Here is a 21,977-nt window from a genome sequence, read left to right as displayed (position 1 = left end):
TGCAATTTTATTTCTCTGTGAGTTTACTTAAGTTAAAAAATTTGAGTCACTTTAAAAACAGACCCTTAAGTAAATAATAAAAAACAGAAATGGTCAGGTAGCACTCTTGCAGCTGGGGTTCCTCAGATGACTGAAGTTTGGCAAAAGCTGAGCCTGCCCTGTACTACTTCTTCAAAGAACACTAAGAATACGTTCTTTATTTTCCTGGCTCTGATTGGACTTCTTCTTTGGCTTAAGGATTATTTTCCTGGTTTCTAAAAAGTAATTTTATTTTTCATTTTGGCTGTGCTGGGTCCTCACTGCTGCTCGGGCTCTTCTCTAGTTTCGGCACATGGGCTTATGAGTTGTCGCTCCCAGGCTCTGGAGCGCAGGCTCAGGAGCTGTGGCCCTTGGTCTCAGCTGCTCTGAGGCATGTCGGATCTTCCGGGATCAAGGATAGAACCTGTGTCTCCTGCATTGGCAGGTGGATTCTCTACCACTGAGCCACCAGGGAATCCTTCTTCCTTGATTTTTGTTTTGACTAAACCCCTCCCAGTCTTTCCCTGCCTAGCTCGGATGTCACATTTGCAACCTTTCTCTTATTCCCTGAGTTAGAATTCACATCTGCTTTCTTTGTGCTCTCATTAATTTCATTTCTACTCTAGCTAATAGAGCATTTGCTAGATGTGCCTTGTATTTATATTTTTGGGCATGTTTGTTGTCCTCACCTGAATGTATGTGCTCAGAAGAAAACAACTGTTTCTTATTCATCATTGTGATCACCCAAGGCTCATCATGGTACACTGTGTTGTGAAGTGTTGGTGCTCACTAACATTCTTTTAAAAAGTAAACTAAAGTAACAGAAGGGAGTTGGTCAGGTGGTGGCATTTCCATTTAATTTGGGAGATTGAGAGTGAAGCAGATGCATATCAAATATGTGTCCAAAATCTTAATTAGTGGCTGGTCTCAGAATTACTGGTTTTTAACCCACTGTCATTTTCTATGCCACATTATGCAAGGATTTCATTAGCAAAATATATCTTAGACTGTTACACACACAGTAGTGTGTTGGTTTTTGTTTTCTTTTTTGTGTGTGTGTTGGTTTTCTTAAAAGGATATAGAAGTACAAGTCAGGGTTCCTTTTCTTCAGAAGATGATCAATCATTAGCAAAGGGAAAGGTAACTAACTATACTGTTTTTAAATAATGATGCAAAATAATATTTTCCCAGTAACTAATAGAGCCATTGAATGCTTTAGACATTAAAAAAAGAAGGGGACATATGTATACCTGTGACTAATTCACATTGATGTTTGGCAGAAAACAACACAATTCTATAAAGCAATTATCCTTCAATTAAAAAATAAATTAATTAAAAAAAAGACATCAGTGTGGTCCAGAGTGATTTGTTGAAACTTCAGGAGACTGAGCTCAAGCTAAACTTTGAAGGTTGGGTTTAGAGAGAAGCAGGAAGGTCATTACAGGTGGGAAGACATAGCTTTGGAGAAAGTATAGAAGAGGGCATACCCTAGACCCTAGACCCCTAGACCACCTACACAAGGTGTGGCCCAAGCCATCAACACTGATGTCACCAGAGCTTGTTAGAAAAACAGAATCTCAGGTTCTTTCCTGGCCTACAGAATCAGTCTCTGCAAGGTAGAGTTTGGGAGGCTCTGATAGGTGCTATTTGGATGGAGCTATATGATTTACTCTACATTGTTGGCTAAAGAAATATCCCCTTTGACCTTCAGAATAGGCTAGCTAGATATGAATGAGTTAGATAAAGATGTACTGCCAGTGTCCAGTCTTACCAGAAGGAAACATGAAGTTTAGAAAGGTTTTGATTTGCTGGAAATTTACGAGAGCTGCAGTTCAGACTCAAGTGTACAGATTCCATATACTTTTCACAGCACACCATGAAAAGTCCTATTTGGGGAATTCAACAGGCTAGTTCAGAAAGCTCGAATGTGGGCAAGGTAGCAATTGTGCAAAGTGGTGGAGATCTGGATGCTCGGACATCTATTATTTATCCATTAATATGATTTAACCAGAAGAGTTTCATGAAGACTGTGTCAAGGAGACCAATCTGATGGCATTATGTAGATAAGCGTTGGGGAAGAAATGGGACTTAGAGACACCAGTTATTTAGAGCATAATTAAAATTTTTAAACACAAAAAATAGTGTCAGTGGGACTTCCCTAGTGGTGTAGTGGTTAAGAATCTGCCTGCCATTGTAGGGGACACAGGTTCCACCCCTGGCCCGGGAGGACCCCATATTCCTCAGGGCAGCTAAACAGGTGCACCACGACTCCTGAGCCCGCGCTCTAGGGCCCACACTCTGCAGCAAGAGAAGCCCCCGTAATGAGAAGCACTCATGCAGCAATGAAGACCCAGTGCTGCCAAAAAATAAAATAAACATTTTAAAAAATAGTATTAGGAAATTCCCTGGTGGTCCATTGTTTATGACTCTCTGCTTCCAGTGCAGGGGGTACTGTTTTGATCCTTGGTTGGGGAACTAAGATCCCACAAAGCTGTGTGATGTGACCAAAAAAAGTATTATCAGTAAGCCACCCCACAGATGTTTATTGAACACCTACTTTGTGCTGGGCCATGGGCATTTAGTGCTGCCTTCGTGATGTGGTCATGCTCGTATAATGCTTTTGGTGGAGTCAATTAGATAACTGAGTACTAAGTGCATAAAATATTAACAGTGATGACCACCATGAAGTCACCTTTGTTTCCCCTCTCCCAACTTTTTCTCTGAAAAAAGTTCTGGCCTCAAAGTTGGGTGGCTCCCAGTCTCATCCTGGTTTTGCCATTAGTGTGTTACATAATCGTCCTGTGGCTCATCTTTCCTACTTAGAACATAAACATCACATTTACCATGACATCACAGCACAAGATATTGTGATGAGATAATTTATGGGAGACATTTTTTGTTTCCTGAGCATGATAAAAGCTTATAATGCTGTTAGTATAAAATTACTTCTAAAACGTTCACTTTTTGAAACTTTTAAAATTTCAATCCCCCAGTGCATCTTAGTCACTTTTCTAATTATAATTATACTGAGAGGGAAACAACAATCCTGCCATCTGTGGCACTTGTTTTCCTTCCCTGGAGGTAGCACTAGTGAGGATAATGATTTATTTGAGATGTTGTTAGTCCCACTCCGAGGGAGAGTGGATGGTGGTTTTTCATCATGGCCTTAAGGCCCATCTGTAGATGGGTGTGATTCTCTAGACAAGGCTATATGGTGAATGTGCACCGTGTCACAGCAGAGGGAAGACAGGAGAGTGTTTGTCCCCTGGGGAAGAAGCAGGATGAGAGCTCTGGGACACTGTCACAGCTGAAGAAGGCAAACCGAGGAAAACCACTCTGTGTTCTTGTGTAGGTGGCACATCCCTCTGAATAGCTAAGGGCTAAACCATCGTTGACTTCATAGGACCATGTGTCCCATGTCTGTGGCTCTCTTGTAAAGGACCTAACAGTAATCTACATGCAGAGTTTAGGCATCTCCACTTTTACCTAACCCTTGTATCCCTGTCACCTTTCATAGTTAGCATGCGTCATGCAGTGTCGTAGCTGCCAGGCTACTCGGTCTCTTTTACTCAGCAAAGCCAGGTGGCCATCTGTGTCAAAGACAGAAAGGCTGATACCGTGTTATACATAAGTATAACGCAGTGAAGCAAATGATACGGGTTCTAAGAAGGGCCTAGATGCATCTTTAGCGGGTGAGCAGAAGCAGGAGGGGGCTTCTGGAGGAACTGGAGCGGAGAGAAGGTGGTAGGAGGTGGGGTGGAGGAAGTGGCACCGGAGGAAGAGCTGCATGTTTCTGACCCTCTGGTGACACAGAGCCGTGGCCCTGTGTGTTCCCTGAGGGGGGGTGTGTGTGCGCGTGTGGGGGTGACGAAAACATTGTGGAGAGGTAGAAGGAGGGCAGAGAGAGTGAGAAAGGGGGAAGTATTTCATCAACCTGCAGAATGATAAGAATGATACAGATAATACCAGTTAACCAGGTTTTACTGCCCCCTGTGTTACATCCCTGTGTCACGTATCCGCTCCACCTCTTTTGTTTTTTAAGTCTTTTCTGCACATTGTAGTTTCTTCCAGGAATGATAGCCTCCACAGTGAAATGTGCCTCAGATTAGAGGACCCTTTGGAGGATTTCCTCCTTTACCTGGAACATTACTTACCCTAGAATAATCTGGATAAAAATAAGATGCATTAATGTATTTTCAACAAGCACTTAGAATGGTGCCTGTTATATAGTTAGAGAAGTGCTTGCTGCTATTATTAGTGTTCCCATTCTGGTCATTCATTCATCCATTGACTTGTTGAATGTGTGATATCATCTATTTGGGCCCTTAGTTTCTTGCTTCAGGAGCCTGAAGGTGAATCTGATGTAGATCCTGCCCTCAGTGTATTTCAATAGAAAAAACTAAAGCAAGCAAATACATAAATATATAGTGCAGTGAAGAAAATGATATGGGTTCTAAGAAAGGTCTCGATCGAGTTTTCAGGGTGAGTGGAAGCAGGAGAAGGCTTCTAGGGGATTGGAGGGAAGGTGGTAGGAGGTGGGGTGGAGGAGGGGTATCTGAGTTACATCTCAGAGGTGGGGAAAGATTCAGACATTGACAGCAGGAGAAACTGCTTTCCAGGAAAAGTCAGTGGTACAAATCAAAGCAGAAAAGAGCATATTTAGAGAGAAAATACCATTAGTTAGCTTTGCTGGATTGGAGGCTGTGCATTACCAGAACATGTGTTTTGCCTCATCTCCTGAGTTCCCTTTGCTGTATTTTTTTCATTTCTTTACCCATGAATTAAGTTTCAGCAGGTTGTAATCAGGAAGGGCAGTTACTAAAACGGGTGCAAGTGGCTTTGTAATTATAGCTGCTGCTAAATGCGTAATCTGTCTGTTCTTGCAATTATTAAGGTTTTCATTTTTGTAAGCTGATTGCCTCCTGTTCTGAAAACTTCCTTAATAATATGCAAATAGGGGCCAAGAAGCAATATAAGTCTAGAAACGTGTTTTCCTCTGCATTTACAGTAAGTCACACACAGGCTGACCTGTGGCGGCTTTGTGCATCTCCAGAGGCCCACAGTCATTGGACTCACGATAGGCTGGGACTGCTTGCATCCTCGCAGCCTTGGCAGGCAGGGGAAAAATCACATCTTGGGTTTTAGCTTTCTGTTATGACACACACACTGTCATGACTTCTTTTCTCTTTCCTTGACAGTAATTCCATCATCTGCTTGTGATAAATTACTCTGCCTTTGGTGCTTCAGCTTATCCACTTAACAGCTGAATATGCCCCTCTAGAATGGTGTGGAAGGAGCTGGGAGTTCCCTGGCAGTGGAGATAAATCTGTGAGCAAGTCTCTCCACCTTTGTATGCCTCGGTCAACTCATCCATCCAGTTAGGGGTTACTGTGTGCTATACAAAAATCACACGCTTTTGTTTTTTAAACACTTAATCTGTTTAAAGGTATTTTAAGACTTTAAGTTCTAAGTTAATAGCAGTAATTTTTTAGCTTAAACTTTTTTTTAAGTAGTAATAATTACTACTTATTCTAGTAGTATAATACTAGTATAACAATCTACTAGAATAAGATTGTTTCACAATGGAACAGACTTCCTGTATTTTCCTAATAAAATTTAAACTTGAAACAATCATCACAAGAGTAATATAAAATGGATCTATAGTAAGTCAGGTAGAGAAGGAGAAATATAAGACAATCCTTATATGCAGAATTTGAAAAGAAATGATACAAATGAGCTTATTTACAAAACAGAAAGAGACTCATAGAGAATGAACTTATGGTTGCCAGGGGGAAGGACTGGGGGGAAGGAACAGGGAGTTTGGGATGGACATGTACATGCTGTGATATTTAAAATGGGTAACTAACAAGGTCCTACTGTATAGCACAGGAACTCTGCTCCATGTTATGTGGTCTCCTGGATAGGGGGACGTTTGGGGGATAATGGATAGATGAATATGTATGACTGCGTCTCATCCCTGTCCACCTGAAACTATTACAACACTGTTCATCAGTTATACTCCAATATAAAATAAAAAGTTGTTAAATGGAAAAAAAAATGGATCTATAGCATAAAAAGGTTGCACAGGGCTAAACAGCTTACAGACCCAATATGGCTTTCTGAATAGCCATAAAGCCCAAAACATTCAGTGACAAATCTCATATATGCTCAGTAAATAATCATTGATTGAAGGAATGAAATATTTTTTCTTTAGAGGGAAGCTATGTTTAGATTAAACAACAATTACAGCTAAAAGCCTGGGTGAGTACCTAGGATTTTGAGTTGTTTACATCTTGTAAGTTGTGTAGGATACTTTAGTACCTACTCAAGTGCATATAATGCTTCCCTGCTTTAATCGAGCATGTGTCCTTCTCCCCCATGTGTGTGTATGTGTATACACACACACACAGACAATGGCTTATGGTGAACGGTGATCAGTGCTGCCAGATTCGTGGTCTCCCACGGAGAAGATTTAATGCCGGGACCAAAGGCAGTCTCAATCACTCAGAGCTTTGTGCAGATTTTATTAAAGTAACAGGGATAGAGAAAGATTCCAGTAAGAGGCCCTGGAAGTGGGCAGGAGAGGACTCGGCCTCACTAATTTAAGCGGAGCCTTCTGTACTTTTCTGGTAGCTGCTGAGAATAGGAAAAAAGTACCTTAAGGCTGTGAAAATTTTGCCCAGACCTTCTCTCATAGCGTACATCCAAAGCTCAAAAAAAGGCATGTCCTTGAACAAGAGATACTGCTGCCCATGAGGCCAACTTGTCTAAGGCAAAAGAATGTTTGCGTCCTCCTTAAAGGGGCCTTAGACTTGGACTTCTTATCAACCTGCCTGAGTTAACTCTCTCATGTATATATGATCCGCCTGGAGCCACTGTGTGGTCTTTTTGATTTATATATATGTACACACACATACAGTTTTTGGAAACATTAACTATGCCACAACATGTTTTCTTGTTTAGATCATGAATCCAAGACCAGGACACTCCTGTGCCCTGGTAACTGCTTATCTGGACTAATGTGTGGTGTTGAGGAGAAAATAACTAGAATGTTAGTCTAAGTCAGAGCAGGTGATATCCCTCCTCCCCTCCTCCCTGTGAGTGTGGAACCATCCTATGCTGTGTCCTCACATCTGATGTGTCTCAAATGCAGGAAAAAACCCTTGGAGGAGGTACAGGGTGCTTTACAGATGGGATAGCTGACGGTTCCGTTTGTAGTAGATCAGGAAGCTTCCTTCCATTTTCTCCTTTCTTTCTAAAGTGTCTCATTTCTGTAGCTCCTATAGACACAGAAGCAAGACTGCTCATTCAAGGTTTGTCAGCTTGCTAATTGCATTTTCAGCCTAGATGGTTCTGTGTGTTTCCTCTTTCAGCTCTACGTGGCCACGGAAGCCATCCTCATTGCGCTGGTCGGGGCCACACCGTCGTACCACTGGGACCTGGCGGAGCTCCTGCCCAACCAGAGTCACAGCAACCAGTCGGCTGGTGAAGACCAGGCCCTTGGGGCCTGGCTCCTGACGGCCAACGGCAGCGAGATGCACAAGCATGTGCACTTCAGTAGCAGCTTTACCTCCATCGCCTCCGAGGTAACTGCAGGAGGTGGGAACAGGCCCTTGTGACCACTGAATGGTCCACCAGGAGCCACTGTGTGGTCTGGTTGATTTAAATTTTAGCCCATCTTCAACTCGCTTTCTAGTGAATTGGAGAGTTAAAGAACATCCTTTGAAAACACGTTCTTCTTCCTTCTTACTACAAATGGGGAAAGTGTGAGTCCTAACCAAACTAGTTAGATTAAGTAAGACATGAACAGAAGGGGCCTGCCAGGTGGCACTCGCTGGTGGTGAAGAACCCAGCTGCCAATGCAGGAGACATAAGAGATGTGGGTTTGATCCCCTGGAGGAGGGCATGGCAGCCCACCCTGGTATGCTTGCCTGGAGAATCCCCATGGACAGAGGAGCCTGGCAGGCTACAGTCCATAGGGTCACAAAGAGTCGGATATGACTGAAGTGACTGAATACACACGCATGAACTCTAGAAGAACCCCATTTTGACTAGCGTGTCTTTTAAAAAAAAGTGAATTAAAACTTTCATTTCTTTTTCTTACATCAACAAAAATCAACAGAGTAAAGAGAGAAGTGTAATGATTCACCTTCAATATCAACAGTTCATGTTTAAGTGCAGTCCTGTGTGTGCAACACCTGGGGCTCCTTGACTGTACAACAAACAAAAATAGATATGGTACCACCCAGTGTGGGCAGGAAGCCTTATCTTCAAGGGGATTTTGATAGCGAGGAGGTTCTGGTAACAAAAGCGCCGTCTGGGCCAGCCTGAGGTAAATAAGCTGAGTCTACATAGTTGGGTGAGGGCTTCCCTGGTGGTGCTAAGTGGTAAAGAATCACCCAGCCAATGCAGGAGATGCAAGAGATATGGAGAAGGAAATGACAGCCCACTCTAGTATTCTTGCATGGAGAATCCCCATGGACAGAGGAGCCTGGTGGGCTACAGTCCATGAGGCGCGAAGAGTCGGACATGCCTGAGCAACTGAGCCCACAGTCTGGTGCAGAGAAACTTTGGAATAAGAGGCGCAGGGCCAGGACACAGCTGGTTGTTAAAATGTTGAAATCCTCAGTGTCCTTTGCCTGGTCGCACAAGCTATCCATTTGCCTACTGACACTCTGGCCCAGTGGGGTGTTCATGACAACAGTCCAGCACCCCTTATCCCAAAACCTCCAGTGGTTCTCCCACCACACACAGTGAAACCTTATATGTTGCATTCAGGGCCTTTAACCTCCCCAGCTTAATGCTGAGTATACTTTCCGGCCGCATTCTGTATTTCCCTCCGCCTCCCCTGCTTGTCACACATGCCCCAAGCTCTCAGACTGCACCTCTTACCTCGGTTAGGACAACCCCACCATTCACGCGCTCCTCTGCCCGGTGACATCTTGACTTACCCTCTCCCGCTCACATGCCATCACCTTCCCTGGTGAGTCTTTTCTGACCAACTGCTCAGAAGTAAATGCATTTTTGTTTCTGTTCCAGTAACATTTTGTTTGCACTTACATGACACACTCTAGTTTATGGTTCAACTCTATATTTTTAAGTCCTCTGAGCTCAGAAGCCTTATTTTGGTCACCTTTGTGTCTCCATGGCTTACTCGCCACCACAGCAATGACTGCCATCACCACGCATATCACCGCTACTCACCTATAACAATAGCAAGTAGCCTTGTGCAGTGACAACAATGGGCCAGGCATTGTAACATTTTACAGCCCTTGTTTCATCTAACTCTCAGTTTATGAAGTAAGCATTATTTCCCCCATTTTATAGGTGAAGAAATTGAGACATCTTGAGGTCAGCTAGTAAGGGCAGAGCTAGGATTTCAACCCAAATTTGTCTTAACCCAGAAGCCTATGCTCTTAATATTGTGCTTTTTAGGGGCCTGTCCAATCTAAATCACTGCAGATGGTGACTGCAGCCATGAAATTAAAAGACGCTTTCTCCTTGGAAGAAAAGTTATGACCAACCTCGACAGCATATTAAAAAGCAGAGACATTACTTTGCCAATAAAGATCCAGCTAGTCAAAGCTACGGTTTTTCCAGTAGTCATGTATGGATGTGAGAGTTGGACTATAAAGAAAGCTGAGTGCTGAAGAACCGATGCTTTTGAATTGTGGTGTTGAAGCAGACTCTTGAGAGTCCCTTGGACTGCAAGGAGATCCAACCAGTCCATCGTAAAGGAAATCAGTCCTGAATATTCATTGGAAGGACTGATACTGAAGCTGAAAATCCAGTACTTTGGCCACCTGATGTGAAGAGCTGACTCATTGGAAAAGACCCTGATGCTGGGCAAGATTGAAGGTGGGAGGAGAGGGGGATGACAGAGGATGAGATGGTTGGATGGCATCACTGATCCGATGGACATGGGTTTGAGCAAGCTCCGGGAGTTGGTGATGGACAGGGAAGCCTGGTGTGCTGTGGTCCATGGGATCGCAAAGAGCCAGACACGGCTGAGTGACTAAACTGACTGATTCAATCTAAATTAGTATCCACATCTTACTTCTTTTTGATTGGTTAACAAAAGCTGAAGGACTTTAAAATTATTTTATGTGGAAATAATTTCAAAATGACAGAAATTGCAAGAATAGTTTAAAGACTACTCTTATATCCTTTAGTTTCCTCTGTTGTTAGTTGGTGTTGGTAGCACCAATTTTACCTCATTGGTGCTATCTGCTTTTCTTAATTTTTAAAAGCTACTTGAAAGCTGCATGCATTGGTGTTTTTTTACAACCAAATGCTTCAGTATGTGGGCTTCCCAGGTGGCTCAGTGATGAAGAATCTGTCAGCCAGTGCAGGAGACACAGGTTCAATCCCTGGAGAGGGAAATGACAACCCCCTCCAGTATTCTTGCCTGGAAAATCCCTTGGACAGAGGAGCCTGGTGGGCTTCAGTCCACGGGGTCATACAGGAGTTGGATATCGGATACAACTTAGCAATTAAACAACAACAACTTCAGTGTGTATTTCCTAAAAATAAGGACATTCTCTTTCAAAGCCGTAGTACACTTATCAACTTCAAGAAGTTTAACATAGACGCTGATGTTTTATCAAATCTACTATCTAGACACTGATGTTTTATCAAATCTGCTATCCATCCCCAGTTTTCCCATTTGACCCAGTAATATCCTTGATAGTACTAGTTTTCCCCTCTTCCACTGAATTCAGTTTAGGATCACATACTACATTTAGTTGTCATAGCTGTTTAGTATCTTTTTATCTTTAGCCCTTCTTTCAGTTTTATGATATTGATACTTTTGAAGAATACATGATACCTTCCTTTTAAATAGAGTGTTCTTCATTTTCAAACTGTCTGATGATTCCTCATTCAGGGTATGCATCCACAGTTAGAAAAGCACATAAGTAATGTTGTGTCCACAGGGGATCACGTATAGAGATACACAATATTCATCTGCCCTTTTGGGGTGATGTTTGACCATCCATGCCAGATATTACCTGATTTCTCCCCTGTACAGTTACTGTTTTTTTGTTTTGTTTTGTTTTTAATTTCAAGAAGTAAGCAATCTATGGGGAGTTGAGTCACTAAGATTACGCTAATTTACTATTGTGTATCAGAACCCCCTCCATCCAATTTAGCCTCCGTTGATCGAGCTTCATAAACCAAGCTAGACTGTGATGGTTACAAAATTAACTCTAGTGCTTCTTCCATCTTTGCCACTTGTTTTTTTTTTTTTTTTTAATTGAGGTACAGTTGACATTTAACATTATATTAGTTTCAAGTGTACAACATAATGATTCACTATTTCTATCATTGTGAGATCACCATAAATCTAGTTAACATTCCTCACCATACATGGTTACAGAAAAATTTTTTTTTTCTTGTGATGAGAACTTTTAAGATCTATTCTCTTTGGAACTTTCAAATGCACAATAGGGTATTAACTGTGATCACCATGCTATATGTAACATCATTGTGACATAATTATTTTATAATCAGAAGCTTATACCTTTTGACCCCTTCTCTCATTTCATGTGTCCCCTCACCTCCCACCTCTGGCAACCACCAGTCTCTTCTCTGTATCTAGGAGCTTGGGTTTGTTTCTTGTTTTTCATCTTTTTGGATTCTACTGTAAATAAGAGCCATTCTCTTCTTCCTTGTCCATCTGTCTGCTTGTCTATCTCCATTTTTCTCTCTTTCTCTCTATCATTAGTATATACTAATGGCTTCCTGAAAGAAAGGGAAAGTGATAGTCACTCAGTCATGTCTAACTCTTTGCAATCCCATGGAGTCTTTTCAACTATTTATAATTTATTATAGCCTTCAATTATTTTGGTGCTCAAATTATTCCCAGTTTACCAGTAGGAACCTCTTTGAGTTGGCTCTTTAGTAATTACAATTTTTGTTTTGAGATAATTGTAGATTTACATGAAGTTGCAGTAAATAATACGGAGAAATTCCATGAATGCTTTACCCAGTTTTTCTCAATGGTAGCATCTTTTAAAATCATAATATAATATCACAACCAGGATAATGATGTTGATATGGCTAAGACACAGAACATGTCTATCACCGCAAGAGTCTGTTGCCATGTATATTTATATATAGACATACCCACTTTCCGCCTTCCCAAACGCTATCCAATTTCCCTGGTAACCACTGATCTATTCTCCTATACTTTAATGTCCTCATTTCAAGAATATTATAAAAATGCAATCATGCATGTGGCCTTTCAGGATTGGCTGTTTTTCACTCAGCTTACTTCTCTGCAGACTCACTAGGTTTAGTTATATTACTTTAGTTATATGATAAGTCTTTTATGCAGATAGATTGGTTTCTCTCACTTTATTCTTTTTCAAGATTGCTTTAGCTATTTTAGTTCCTTTGGCTTTCCATGTAAATTGTAGGATAACTTTTTTTCTGTATCTGCAGAAAATCTTGCAATTTTGATAGGAGCTGCATTAAACCTATATATCAGTTTGAGGAGAAATGGCATCTTTACTCTGTTACATCTTCCAATACATGAACACTGTATGTATTATTTAGGGATTCTTTGATTTCAGTGTTTCGTAGACTTTAGCTTTTAAGTCCTGTACATGTTTTGTTAGATTTATCCTAAATGCTTCTTTTTTTGTTGTTGAGCGATTGTAAGTGGTATTGTATATTAAATTTTGGTGTTCGTATGTTCATTGCTGGTTTGTAGAAATACAGTTGATTTTTGCATGTTTAATCTATGTAGTTATGAACTCATTAATTCTAGGAATATTTTGAAGATTCTTTGGAAATTTCTAGATAATTTTATAAAAAATAAGGACAGTTTTATTTTTCCCTTTGTAGGCGGCATGGCTTTTGTGTTTTGTTTTGTTGCTTTATTGCTCTGCCAGAACTTCTAGCACTCTGTTGGAAATATGGCATCCGTGCATTGTTCCCAGTCTTTCAGGGAGGCTGCAGCCTTTTATCATTAAGTTTAATGTTAGCTGTTCATGTTTGTAGATATTTTTTTATTATGTTGAAACCCCTTCATTCCAATATTATATTAGTTTTTATCATGAACATGTATTGAATTTTGTCAAATATACCACTTTGTAATATTCTACATAAGTTATGGTGATCATGTGGTTTTCCTTCTTCACCTTGTAACGTGGTGGGTTGCACTGTTTGATTTTCAAATACTGAACCAGCCTTACATCTCTGCGTGGTAGGTACTTCTTTTTGTGTATTGCTGAATTTTAACTGCTAGTAATTTGTTAAGGATTTTTGCTTCTGTATTCATTAGGGATATTGGTCTCTAGCTTTCTCTTGTTTTATACTTTGTCTGGTGTTGCTATCAGGATAATACAAGCTTCATAAAATGAATTGAAACACATTCTCTCCTTGTTTGTTTTCTGGAAGTGAGTGTGTAGAATTAGTGGTAGTCCTTAAAGCATTCGGAAGAATTCTTCAGTGAAATTATCTGGGTATTTAGTTTTTTTTGGGGGGAGTTTTAAAATTATGAATTCAGTTTTCTCAAAAGATATAAGACTAATTAAATGATCTACATTGTATTGTGAGTTGGGGCAGTCTGTGATTTTCAGAGAATTGATCCATTTCATCTAAGTTTTCAAATTTATGTGTATAGAGTTCATTGTATTACTTTATTATCCTTTTGATGTCTGCAGAGTCTGAAATGATATCCTCTTTTGTTATAGTATTGGTAACAAAATACCAGTACTGGTGATTTCTGTCCTTTCTTAATTACTTGTCATGATAGGATTTTGTCAATTTTATTGATCTCTTTAAAGAACCAACATTTTGTTTTATTGATTATTTTTTTCTGTTTTCACTTTTATTAATGTATATTCTTTTGTTTGCTTTGAGTTTCTCTTTTTTCGGTTCTAAAGGTTGTAGTCTGTTGATGAGAGTCTTCCTCTTTGCAAATATAGGCAATTAGTAAAGGAAATTTCCCTCTCAGGTCTGCTTTAGCTATGCCCCACAAATTTTGATATTGTATTTTCATTTTTATTTAGATCAATGTGTTTTTTTTTTTCTTCTTGAGATTTCTTCTTTGACCCAATGATTATTTAGAAGTATGCTCTTTAGTTTCCTAAATGTTTGGAGATTTTTTTGTTAGCTTTCTTTTTTTGATTTCTAGTTTGATTCCTTTATAGTCAGAGGACACTCTCTGGATAATTTCTGTTCTTTTAAATTTGTTGAGTTTTCTTTTATAGCCTGGGATTTGGTCTCTCTCTGGTGTATGTTCCATTGGCACATGAACCAAATGTATATTCTGCTGCTTTGGGGTGGAGTACTTTATAAATATTATTGAGATCCCGTTGGTTGATGGTATTGTTGAGTTCTTATGTATCCCTGCTGATTTTCTGTTCTGTTTTTCTATAAACTGTCAAGAGAGGAGTGTTTATGTCTTCAATTATAATTATGGATGTGCTGAGTTCTCCTTTTACTACTCTCAGTTTTTGCTTCATATATTTTATAGTTCTGTTGTTTGTTGTATGTATGTGGATTTATGATTGCTATGTCTTCTTGAATCCTGACCTGAACGATTGACCTTTTTATTATTTTATAATTCCCCTGATCATTTTCTTGTTCTGAAATGTGGTTTATTTGATATTATTATAGCCACTCCTGCTTTCTTTGATTAGTTTTGGTATGATATATATTTTTTCCTCCTTTTACTTTCAATTTGCCTATATCATGATATATAAAATTGGTTTCTTATAGATAGCATATAACTGGATCAAGTTTTAAAATCCAGGCTGTCAATCTCTGTCTTTATTTGTGTATTTAAATAATTTACATTTAACGCAATTCTTTGTATGTTAGGGCTTACCTCTTTCACTTTATTATTATTTTGTTCTCTGAGTTTTTGTTTATTTTTCTCTTTTATTTTCCCTGCCTTCTGGTAGATTACTTGAACATTTTTTAGAATTCTGGCGACTTATCTATAGTGTTTTTTACTGTATCTCTTTGGCTAGCTATTTTAGTGATTGCTGTTTGCATTACATTGTGTGTGTGTGTGTGTGTATGTGTGTGTGTATAAAAAATTATCACAGTCTACTAATGTCAAATCACCAGTATGAGTAACAAACAGAAACTTCACCTCATCTTATGTCCCTTTTCCCTCCCGTTTATAATTGTCTTAAATATTTTTCTATATATTTTTAGAACCATATTATAGTTTATAATTTTTGCTTCAACCATGAAACATAATTTAGAAAACTCAAGATGAGAAGAAAAGTCTGTTATATTTATCCCCATTTTTTGTTACGTTTTTCTTTCTTCCTGATGTTTCAGAATCCCTTCTTTTCTGTTTTTTTTTTTTTTCCTTTCTAGAAAATTTCCATTAGCCATTGTTTTAGTGTAGTTCTGATGGTGACAGATTTTTTTTTTTTTAGTTTTTCTTTATCCAATACTATCTTTTTAAAAAAATTTATTATTTTTAATTGAAGGATGATTGCTTTACAATATTGTGTTGGTTTCTGCCGTACATCAACATGAGTCAGCCATAGGTATACATCTGTACGCACCCCCCCGCCCCCCGCCACCTTTGAACCTCCTTCCCATTCCCACCCACTCCTACCCCTCTATGTAGTCACAGAGCCCTGGTTTGAGTTCCCTGAGTCATATAACAAATTCCTACTGGCTATCTATTTTATGTATGTTAGTGTAAATGTTTCCATTCTACTCTTATTCAAGACTATCTTGATTTCTTCTTCATATCGTATTTTCACTGATTAGAAAACTCTTGGTTTAGAATCTTTTTCTTTGGCATTTAAAATTTCCTGTTCCACTTCCTTCTAGCCTTTATGGTTTGTGATGAAAAATATGGTATTATTTGAATTATTTTTTTCACTCCTGTATTCAGTTCAGTTCAGTTGTTCAGTCGTGTCTGGCTCTTTGCAACCCCATGGACCACAGCACGCCAGGCCACCCTGTCCATCACCAACTCCCAGAGTTTACCCAAACTCATGTCCATTGAGTTGGTGATGCCATCCAACCATCTCATCCTCTATTGTCCCCTTCTCCTCCTGCCTTCACTCTTTCCCAGCATCAGTCTTTTCAAATGAGTCAGCTCTTCTCATCAGGTGGCCAAAGTATTGGAGTTTCAGCTTCAGCATCAGTCCTTCCAATGAACACCCAGGACTTGCAGTCCAAGGGACTCTCAAGAGTCTGGGTTTATCTTGCATCTTCCTACTCTAACTGTGGGACTAGGCATTTCTCTAAAAAGCTCTGGTTCTATTTATTGCCCCCATAGGATTTTGAAATGGGTGAAAGCCATAAGTCTGCTCTCCAGCAAATCCATTAACCACATTATAGTGAAAGTAGATTTCAGACCAGATTCCACCACAAGTATAAGTGAACTTATTAACTTATTAACTCAATTCTTATTCTCAGAGAAGTTCAAAATAATCTTTCAGGCTTTAGAAGTCTAAACTCTGGTTTTATAAGTGTTCTGTACATTGCTTACATGGCAGGTCACTACAGGCAAACCCCCATTTTCTATAGTCAGGGTACAGATACCTACCTTCCCACAGCTTCAAACACAGAGAACTTTCCAGAGTTCATATTGGCTCAAGACCAAAGAGGGCTTTTAACCTAGGGCATCTCCTCTATAGAGTACAAAACATACTGGGTTATCTGAAAAATTTATGGAAGCTGTGAGTATCTTTCAAATATGTTGAGCTAATCTGTGTATCTTGACTGTCTAATTTCACTAGGGATGGCCCATTTTTTTATATTCATCATTGCTAGTCAGCAGGCCACTATTTTAATCAAGAATAAGCAAAGCATCCTTTGTTGATGAGACAATGATGGAGAATGGGCTTTCAGAAGAGAAGGCCAGCTGACCACCACTGGACAATGCAACCTTGATGAGAATGCTTGTGGTACCAGGGCGAAGGCTTGACCTAAGTAATACTGATGCATAACGTCCCACTGGATGTGCTTAATACTTTAAAGTGAATTAGATAACACAGTGACGCCATGCTTCAGCATCGTAGACACACAACAAATTTCAGTGGGATTGAATTAAATTAATACTTCGGAAATCTTTAATAGGAGCCCTTTTAGATATCACTTGAGGGACACCACTCTTAGCAAATGTCATTGAGCAACCACTGCATGCCTGATGCCAGAGGAAGCCTTGATACAAAGAAGGAGAGTACTGTTAGACCTGTCCTCTGAGACAGCAGCAGTGGGCACTTGGTCAACAGCTGGTCCCCTGTGGCTGGCACCTTGGTTCTTGGGAAGCTCGCCTATAGCACAGCTTGACTAGAGACTGAATAAGAAGGGAAGGGACCCCAGAGGGCTGCTATTCCCAAAATAGAGAGTTGGTAGATGCAGGAGAAATGGAATTAAATATCTTCCCTAGCAAGTGCTGAAGGTCTTTAGAGCAGCTTGGAGAAAGAGGAGATAAAGAGCTGACTGAGATGGCCCTTTACCTCACCTTCCGGTGATAGTAGCCTCAGATCCCTCTTCTTATCACTGCTTGTGTCTGTGAGTCATCATCTCTCCTGCCATCTGTCTTTGTCACACTGCAACTCTGTCTGCTTCCCTTCCTTCCCTTCTCCTTTTCTTTCTCCTGTGTCCTGTATCCCTCTGTCTCTGTCATTTGGTCTTTCTGAGTCTCTATCCCCGCCTTTCCCATCTCAGTTTCTGTCTCTCTGTATTTATACCATTTCTTCATCTCTGCGTCTGTCTGCGTCTCTGTCTCATGGGCTGTCTCTAACTTGTCTTTCAGTCTCTTTCTCTGCTGTCTCTGTGTGTATCTCCATGTGTCTTCCCCTTTTTCTCTCTTTCTTCCCTGCCCTCTCTCCCTCTCCCTGGTTACTCACCTGTCCTCTTTCCCATTCCCACCTGTGTAACTACACTGAGATGTACATACTTGCATATACCATTATCCATCCTGATTATACATATATCATTGTAGATTTATAGACACACAATACTTTCCCCCATGGTATAGAGGCATATATTTGTGCCCATGCTCTTGCCAAGCCGTCAGAAGCTCAGAACAGTTCTCCACCTCAGAAATGTGTCTCAAGGACAAACATCCCCTGTGCAGAAAGTCACCTTCAGCCTCCACCTGGTGGTCCAGAACTACTGGGGGGTGGGGCAGGAGATCTAGGCAGCTGCGCAGCTTGTTGATACCAATATACCGCTCCGTGTGATTCCCAGGGGGTGTTCCGTGGAGACAGTGGGGTCATGGTTTAGGATGAGTTCTCTGAGAGCATCTCAGATGCTCAACCTATGCTCCTAGCCTGTGTGAGTTTGTGATGCTCTCAAGGGTGGCTGTGGCCTGCCCGCCCTGCTGATGGAGGGCCACACGTGGCATCTCTGGCTGCACAGTGAGACAGAAGTCCACGCTCCCCACAGGCTCCTCAGCTGCAGCAAGACTGTTCATGCTTTGCAGGGAGTTTGTGGGTGAGATGACGAGTCTTACAAGGTTTAGTCGGTAGAGGGGAGTCACGAGGCAGATGACCCCGACTGCTTCCCGGCGGGTCCTCAGAGAGGCTCTCCCCCAGGAGCCTTCCCTGTGTGCTGCCTGCTTACTCCTGCCAGCAGCCCCACGCTGTGTGCATTCAACAACTGACTTGAAGAGAGTTTTTTAAATTAGCCCTTTTTAATAAGCCACTGATCTGGGACTCAGTGAGCCAGCCCATGTTCTTCCCATTGTACCAGTGGTCTTCAGACTCCTTTTTTTTTTTTTCTTACAAAACAGAAGGCTTTTGTTTTGAATGGCATCTCGGTTGACATTTCAATATTGAAAAGAGCCGGGTGCTGTGCTGTTGCATTGCAGAGGAGCAGAGTCCAGGGCCCAACGCTCTGCCGCCGCCAGCCAGCCCCGCCAGTGCCACAGCAGTGGGAACAGGGCAGGAGCTTGGCTCTGTCTGGGAGGAGGCATGGGAGTGTGGGTGTGTGGGGCGGGAGAGAGAAGATGCGTGGGGGGACCGTGGGTGCACACGTGTTGGACTGAAAGCAACATAGATTCTCATCTTCCCCAGCTGCCAGTCGCCTGCTTGAAATTGCTTCTGACAGAGTAAATTCTAGGGGAGAGAGCAAACAATTGTAATGTTTGTATTGTGGCTGGCAAATTAAAAATGTAAGAGTGCACAGGTTCAGAGTAGCAGGACGACTTGGTGTCACAGTGGCGAGTGGAGGTGTGTGGCCGCTGATTTCCGTGGTCTTTCTCCAGTGGCATGTGACAGAGGCAGGGAGTCAGCCCACTTCGGAATCTGTCCTGGTCCGTCTTCTCTAAAGTGATGTGGCTATCAGGATATTTGTATCTAGTTCATGAGGAGCCTGGCAAGTGGTCCCACACAAACAAATCACACAAGTACTACAGAAGTAGTAATGATTCCATTCAGCCTTCATAATTGTCCAGCCCCAATAAACTTACAGGTGTCCTGATCTAACAAAAAATCACGAAGAATCAACTGAAATGAGCAATAACTCCCGTGCCGCTCCGCCGTTCACCTGCATACTCAGAACTCAGCGCCTGCTGCCCTGGTGTTCACAGGGTCACCCCATCTCTTTGCATGTGTCCATAGAGTACCAAGATGGGGCATGTCTGCTGTGTATTTTTAGTGCAGAATCTCCTATTTTCCCTGAAGTCATTTATTTCGAGGTCCAAAGAAAATGTCCCCCATGCACCCTCATCTCCAGCATTCAGAGTGTGTGAGTTCCATGTGGGTTCACAGGCTCCACTTCTGCCTTGGGCCCCGGAGCCCAGGTCGGGGGATGTTCCAAGTTTTGGAACAGGAGCAGGTGGTATGGGTGGCGTCCAGTTTTGTTGCTGCCTCTACCAGCGTGACGAGAGTTAGCGGAGCAACAGCAGCAGGGGCAGAATGATGAGATGATGATCAGGGGGCAGCGGTGCCAGGAAGGATGGTGGTGGTGGCCACTCTTCAGCCAGTATCCTTTAGAAACTGCTGCTCTGCACTCACTCCGAGGTTCATCCACAGTTACAGTGGTGGAGTGCAACCCCAGCCAAGCGTTCCGCATAAAGGCTTAAGATTCCTTTTTTTTCTTGACTGCCGCTTGGCATGTGGGATCTTAGTCCCCCTCTTTAGCTTTTTAGTTACTTTAGTTTTGATTACTACTCTGGTTTTGCAGTTATTCTTCCCAAACTCCAAAGTGATAATATTAAAAGCAGCACCCAAACTTTGCCAGTAAGTTGGTAAATATCCTTGGTATACAGTCTGTGTTTGTAGACAATATATAGTACATATTGAAATTATTTGATATAAAATGAGAGTTAAAAAAGCAAGTAGAGGGACTTCTCTGGTGGCTAAGTCCAGTGGCTAAGACTCTGGGCTTCCAATGCAGGGTCCCCCGCAGTTCAATCCCTGGTCAGGGAACTAGACCCCATATGCCGCAGCTAAAGATCCTGTATGCTGCAACAAAGATCAAACATCCCGTGTGCCTCAACTGATACCTAGCTCAGCCAAATAAATAAATAAATAAAAATGTAAAAAAGCAAGTATAAAGTCTTTTTGTCTTCTCATATAAAGTACTTGAAAATAAATATCAAGGTAGAGTCTGCAGAACTCGAGTTTAAGGAGATTGTCTTAAAAACACGCACTTGAAGACTCCTACCCTTATTACATTCAGGTCAGGCTTTGCAGAAGTTATTCATGGAGGGTTTTGAGGAAGGGTGAATAAAAGGTTATGTAGATGTGATTAACTTGGTATTAATGCAAAAAAACCCCCCTCTAATCTAGGAGTCTTGACTACTTTAAAATGAGCTAATAGCCATTGGGGTGAATTTATGTAGCAAATTGCTGTCTGCTGTATTCAAATTATTCCCCGAGCTCTGACTCGTTCAGAAAGCACCAAATATCACAGAGACACACAATTATCATGCTTAATTAATGTTTGCCACCAAAAAGAGTAAGGTTGGAATCTTTAATATCATTGTGGATATTGAAGAACTGAAATTGACTGATTATTATCTGGAGATTAATATATTTTCCCCAAGCCATACCCTGGGGTCAAAAGACAGAGTGTTAAAACTATTGGAAAAATTCACTGCAATAATTGCTTTAGGGGCTAATTTTTTTTTAATGTCTTGCTTCCTTACGCCTGTACTACTGATTGTTATCGGCTACACACTTCACCCATTAAGTGGTAATTCAGAGTGACAACTACATTGAAATGAAGCAAGTTAGTTAATCACCATGAAACTGTTCCTGAACTACCCTGTCCAAGCACTCCCTAATCACAGGAGGCCCCTGAGGACCTGACTTTCTACTGAAGGGAGATTTTCCTGTGTACAAAGCCGTAAATATGATATTTTCGTGGGATATACAGGACAGCGGAGGGCTGAAGTTTGGTTGGAATTGTTACCAGAACCGTTCAGAATTTTTCTCGGCATAGTACCCAGCACACCAGTTGTGCCGAGCCCTGGGGACGTGCTGTAGTGGTGTAGGGGAAGCCGCTGTCTGATTCAGCCCCAGAGCCTGGAGGTACTGACAAGTGAGGAGCCAGTCTGGGGGGGGCTAAGGTGCTGGTAATCTGACTTCTTTGTTGCTGTTGTTCAGTTGCTAGGCTGTGTCCAACTCTTTTTGACCCCATGGACTGCTCCATACCAGACTTCCCTGTCCTTCACTATCTCCCAGAGTTTGCTCAAACTCATGTCCATTGAGTCAGCAATGCCATCCAATCATCTCATCCTCTGTTGCTCCCTTCTCCTCCTGCCTTCAGTCTTTCCCAGCATCAGAGTCTTTTCCAGTGAGTCAGCTCTTTGCATCAGGTGGCCAAAGTGTTGGAGCTTCAGCTTCAGCATCAGTCCTTCCAATGAATATTCAGGGTTGATTCCCTTTAGAATTGACTGGTTTGATCTCCTTGTAGGGACTCTGAAGAGTCTTCTCCAGCACCACAGTTCAACAAATCAGTTCCTCGGTGCTCTTCTTTATGATCCATCTCTCACATCCATACATGACTACTGG

At 41.4% G+C, this 21,977-nt stretch overlaps 1 protein-coding gene across 4 annotated transcripts in view; it reads left to right on the top strand.

Annotated features, from left to right (window-relative positions):
- SLC22A15 (solute carrier family 22 member 15) overlaps positions 1–21,977 on the top strand; it is a 102,934-nt gene that overhangs the window by 10,304 nt on the left and 70,653 nt on the right. For all 4 annotated transcript variants that reach the window (XR_006335799.1, XR_006335798.1, XM_043877522.1 and 1 more), the window contains exon 2: positions 7,392–7,604. Coding sequence is in view for 2 of the 4 variants with exons in the window: in XM_043877522.1 (XP_043733457.1) it covers positions 7,392–7,604 (213 nt within the window). In the remaining 2 variants the exon portion in view is untranslated. The remainder of the gene's footprint in view (positions 1–7,391; positions 7,605–21,977) is intronic.

Source organism: Cervus elaphus, chromosome 20 (genome assembly GCF_910594005.1).
Source record: "Cervus elaphus chromosome 20, mCerEla1.1, whole genome shotgun sequence".
Taxonomy (NCBI): domain Eukaryota; kingdom Metazoa; phylum Chordata; class Mammalia; order Artiodactyla; family Cervidae; genus Cervus; species Cervus elaphus.
Note: the sequence above shows the minus strand (reverse complement) of the source record. Positions and strands in the feature narration are given on the sequence as shown.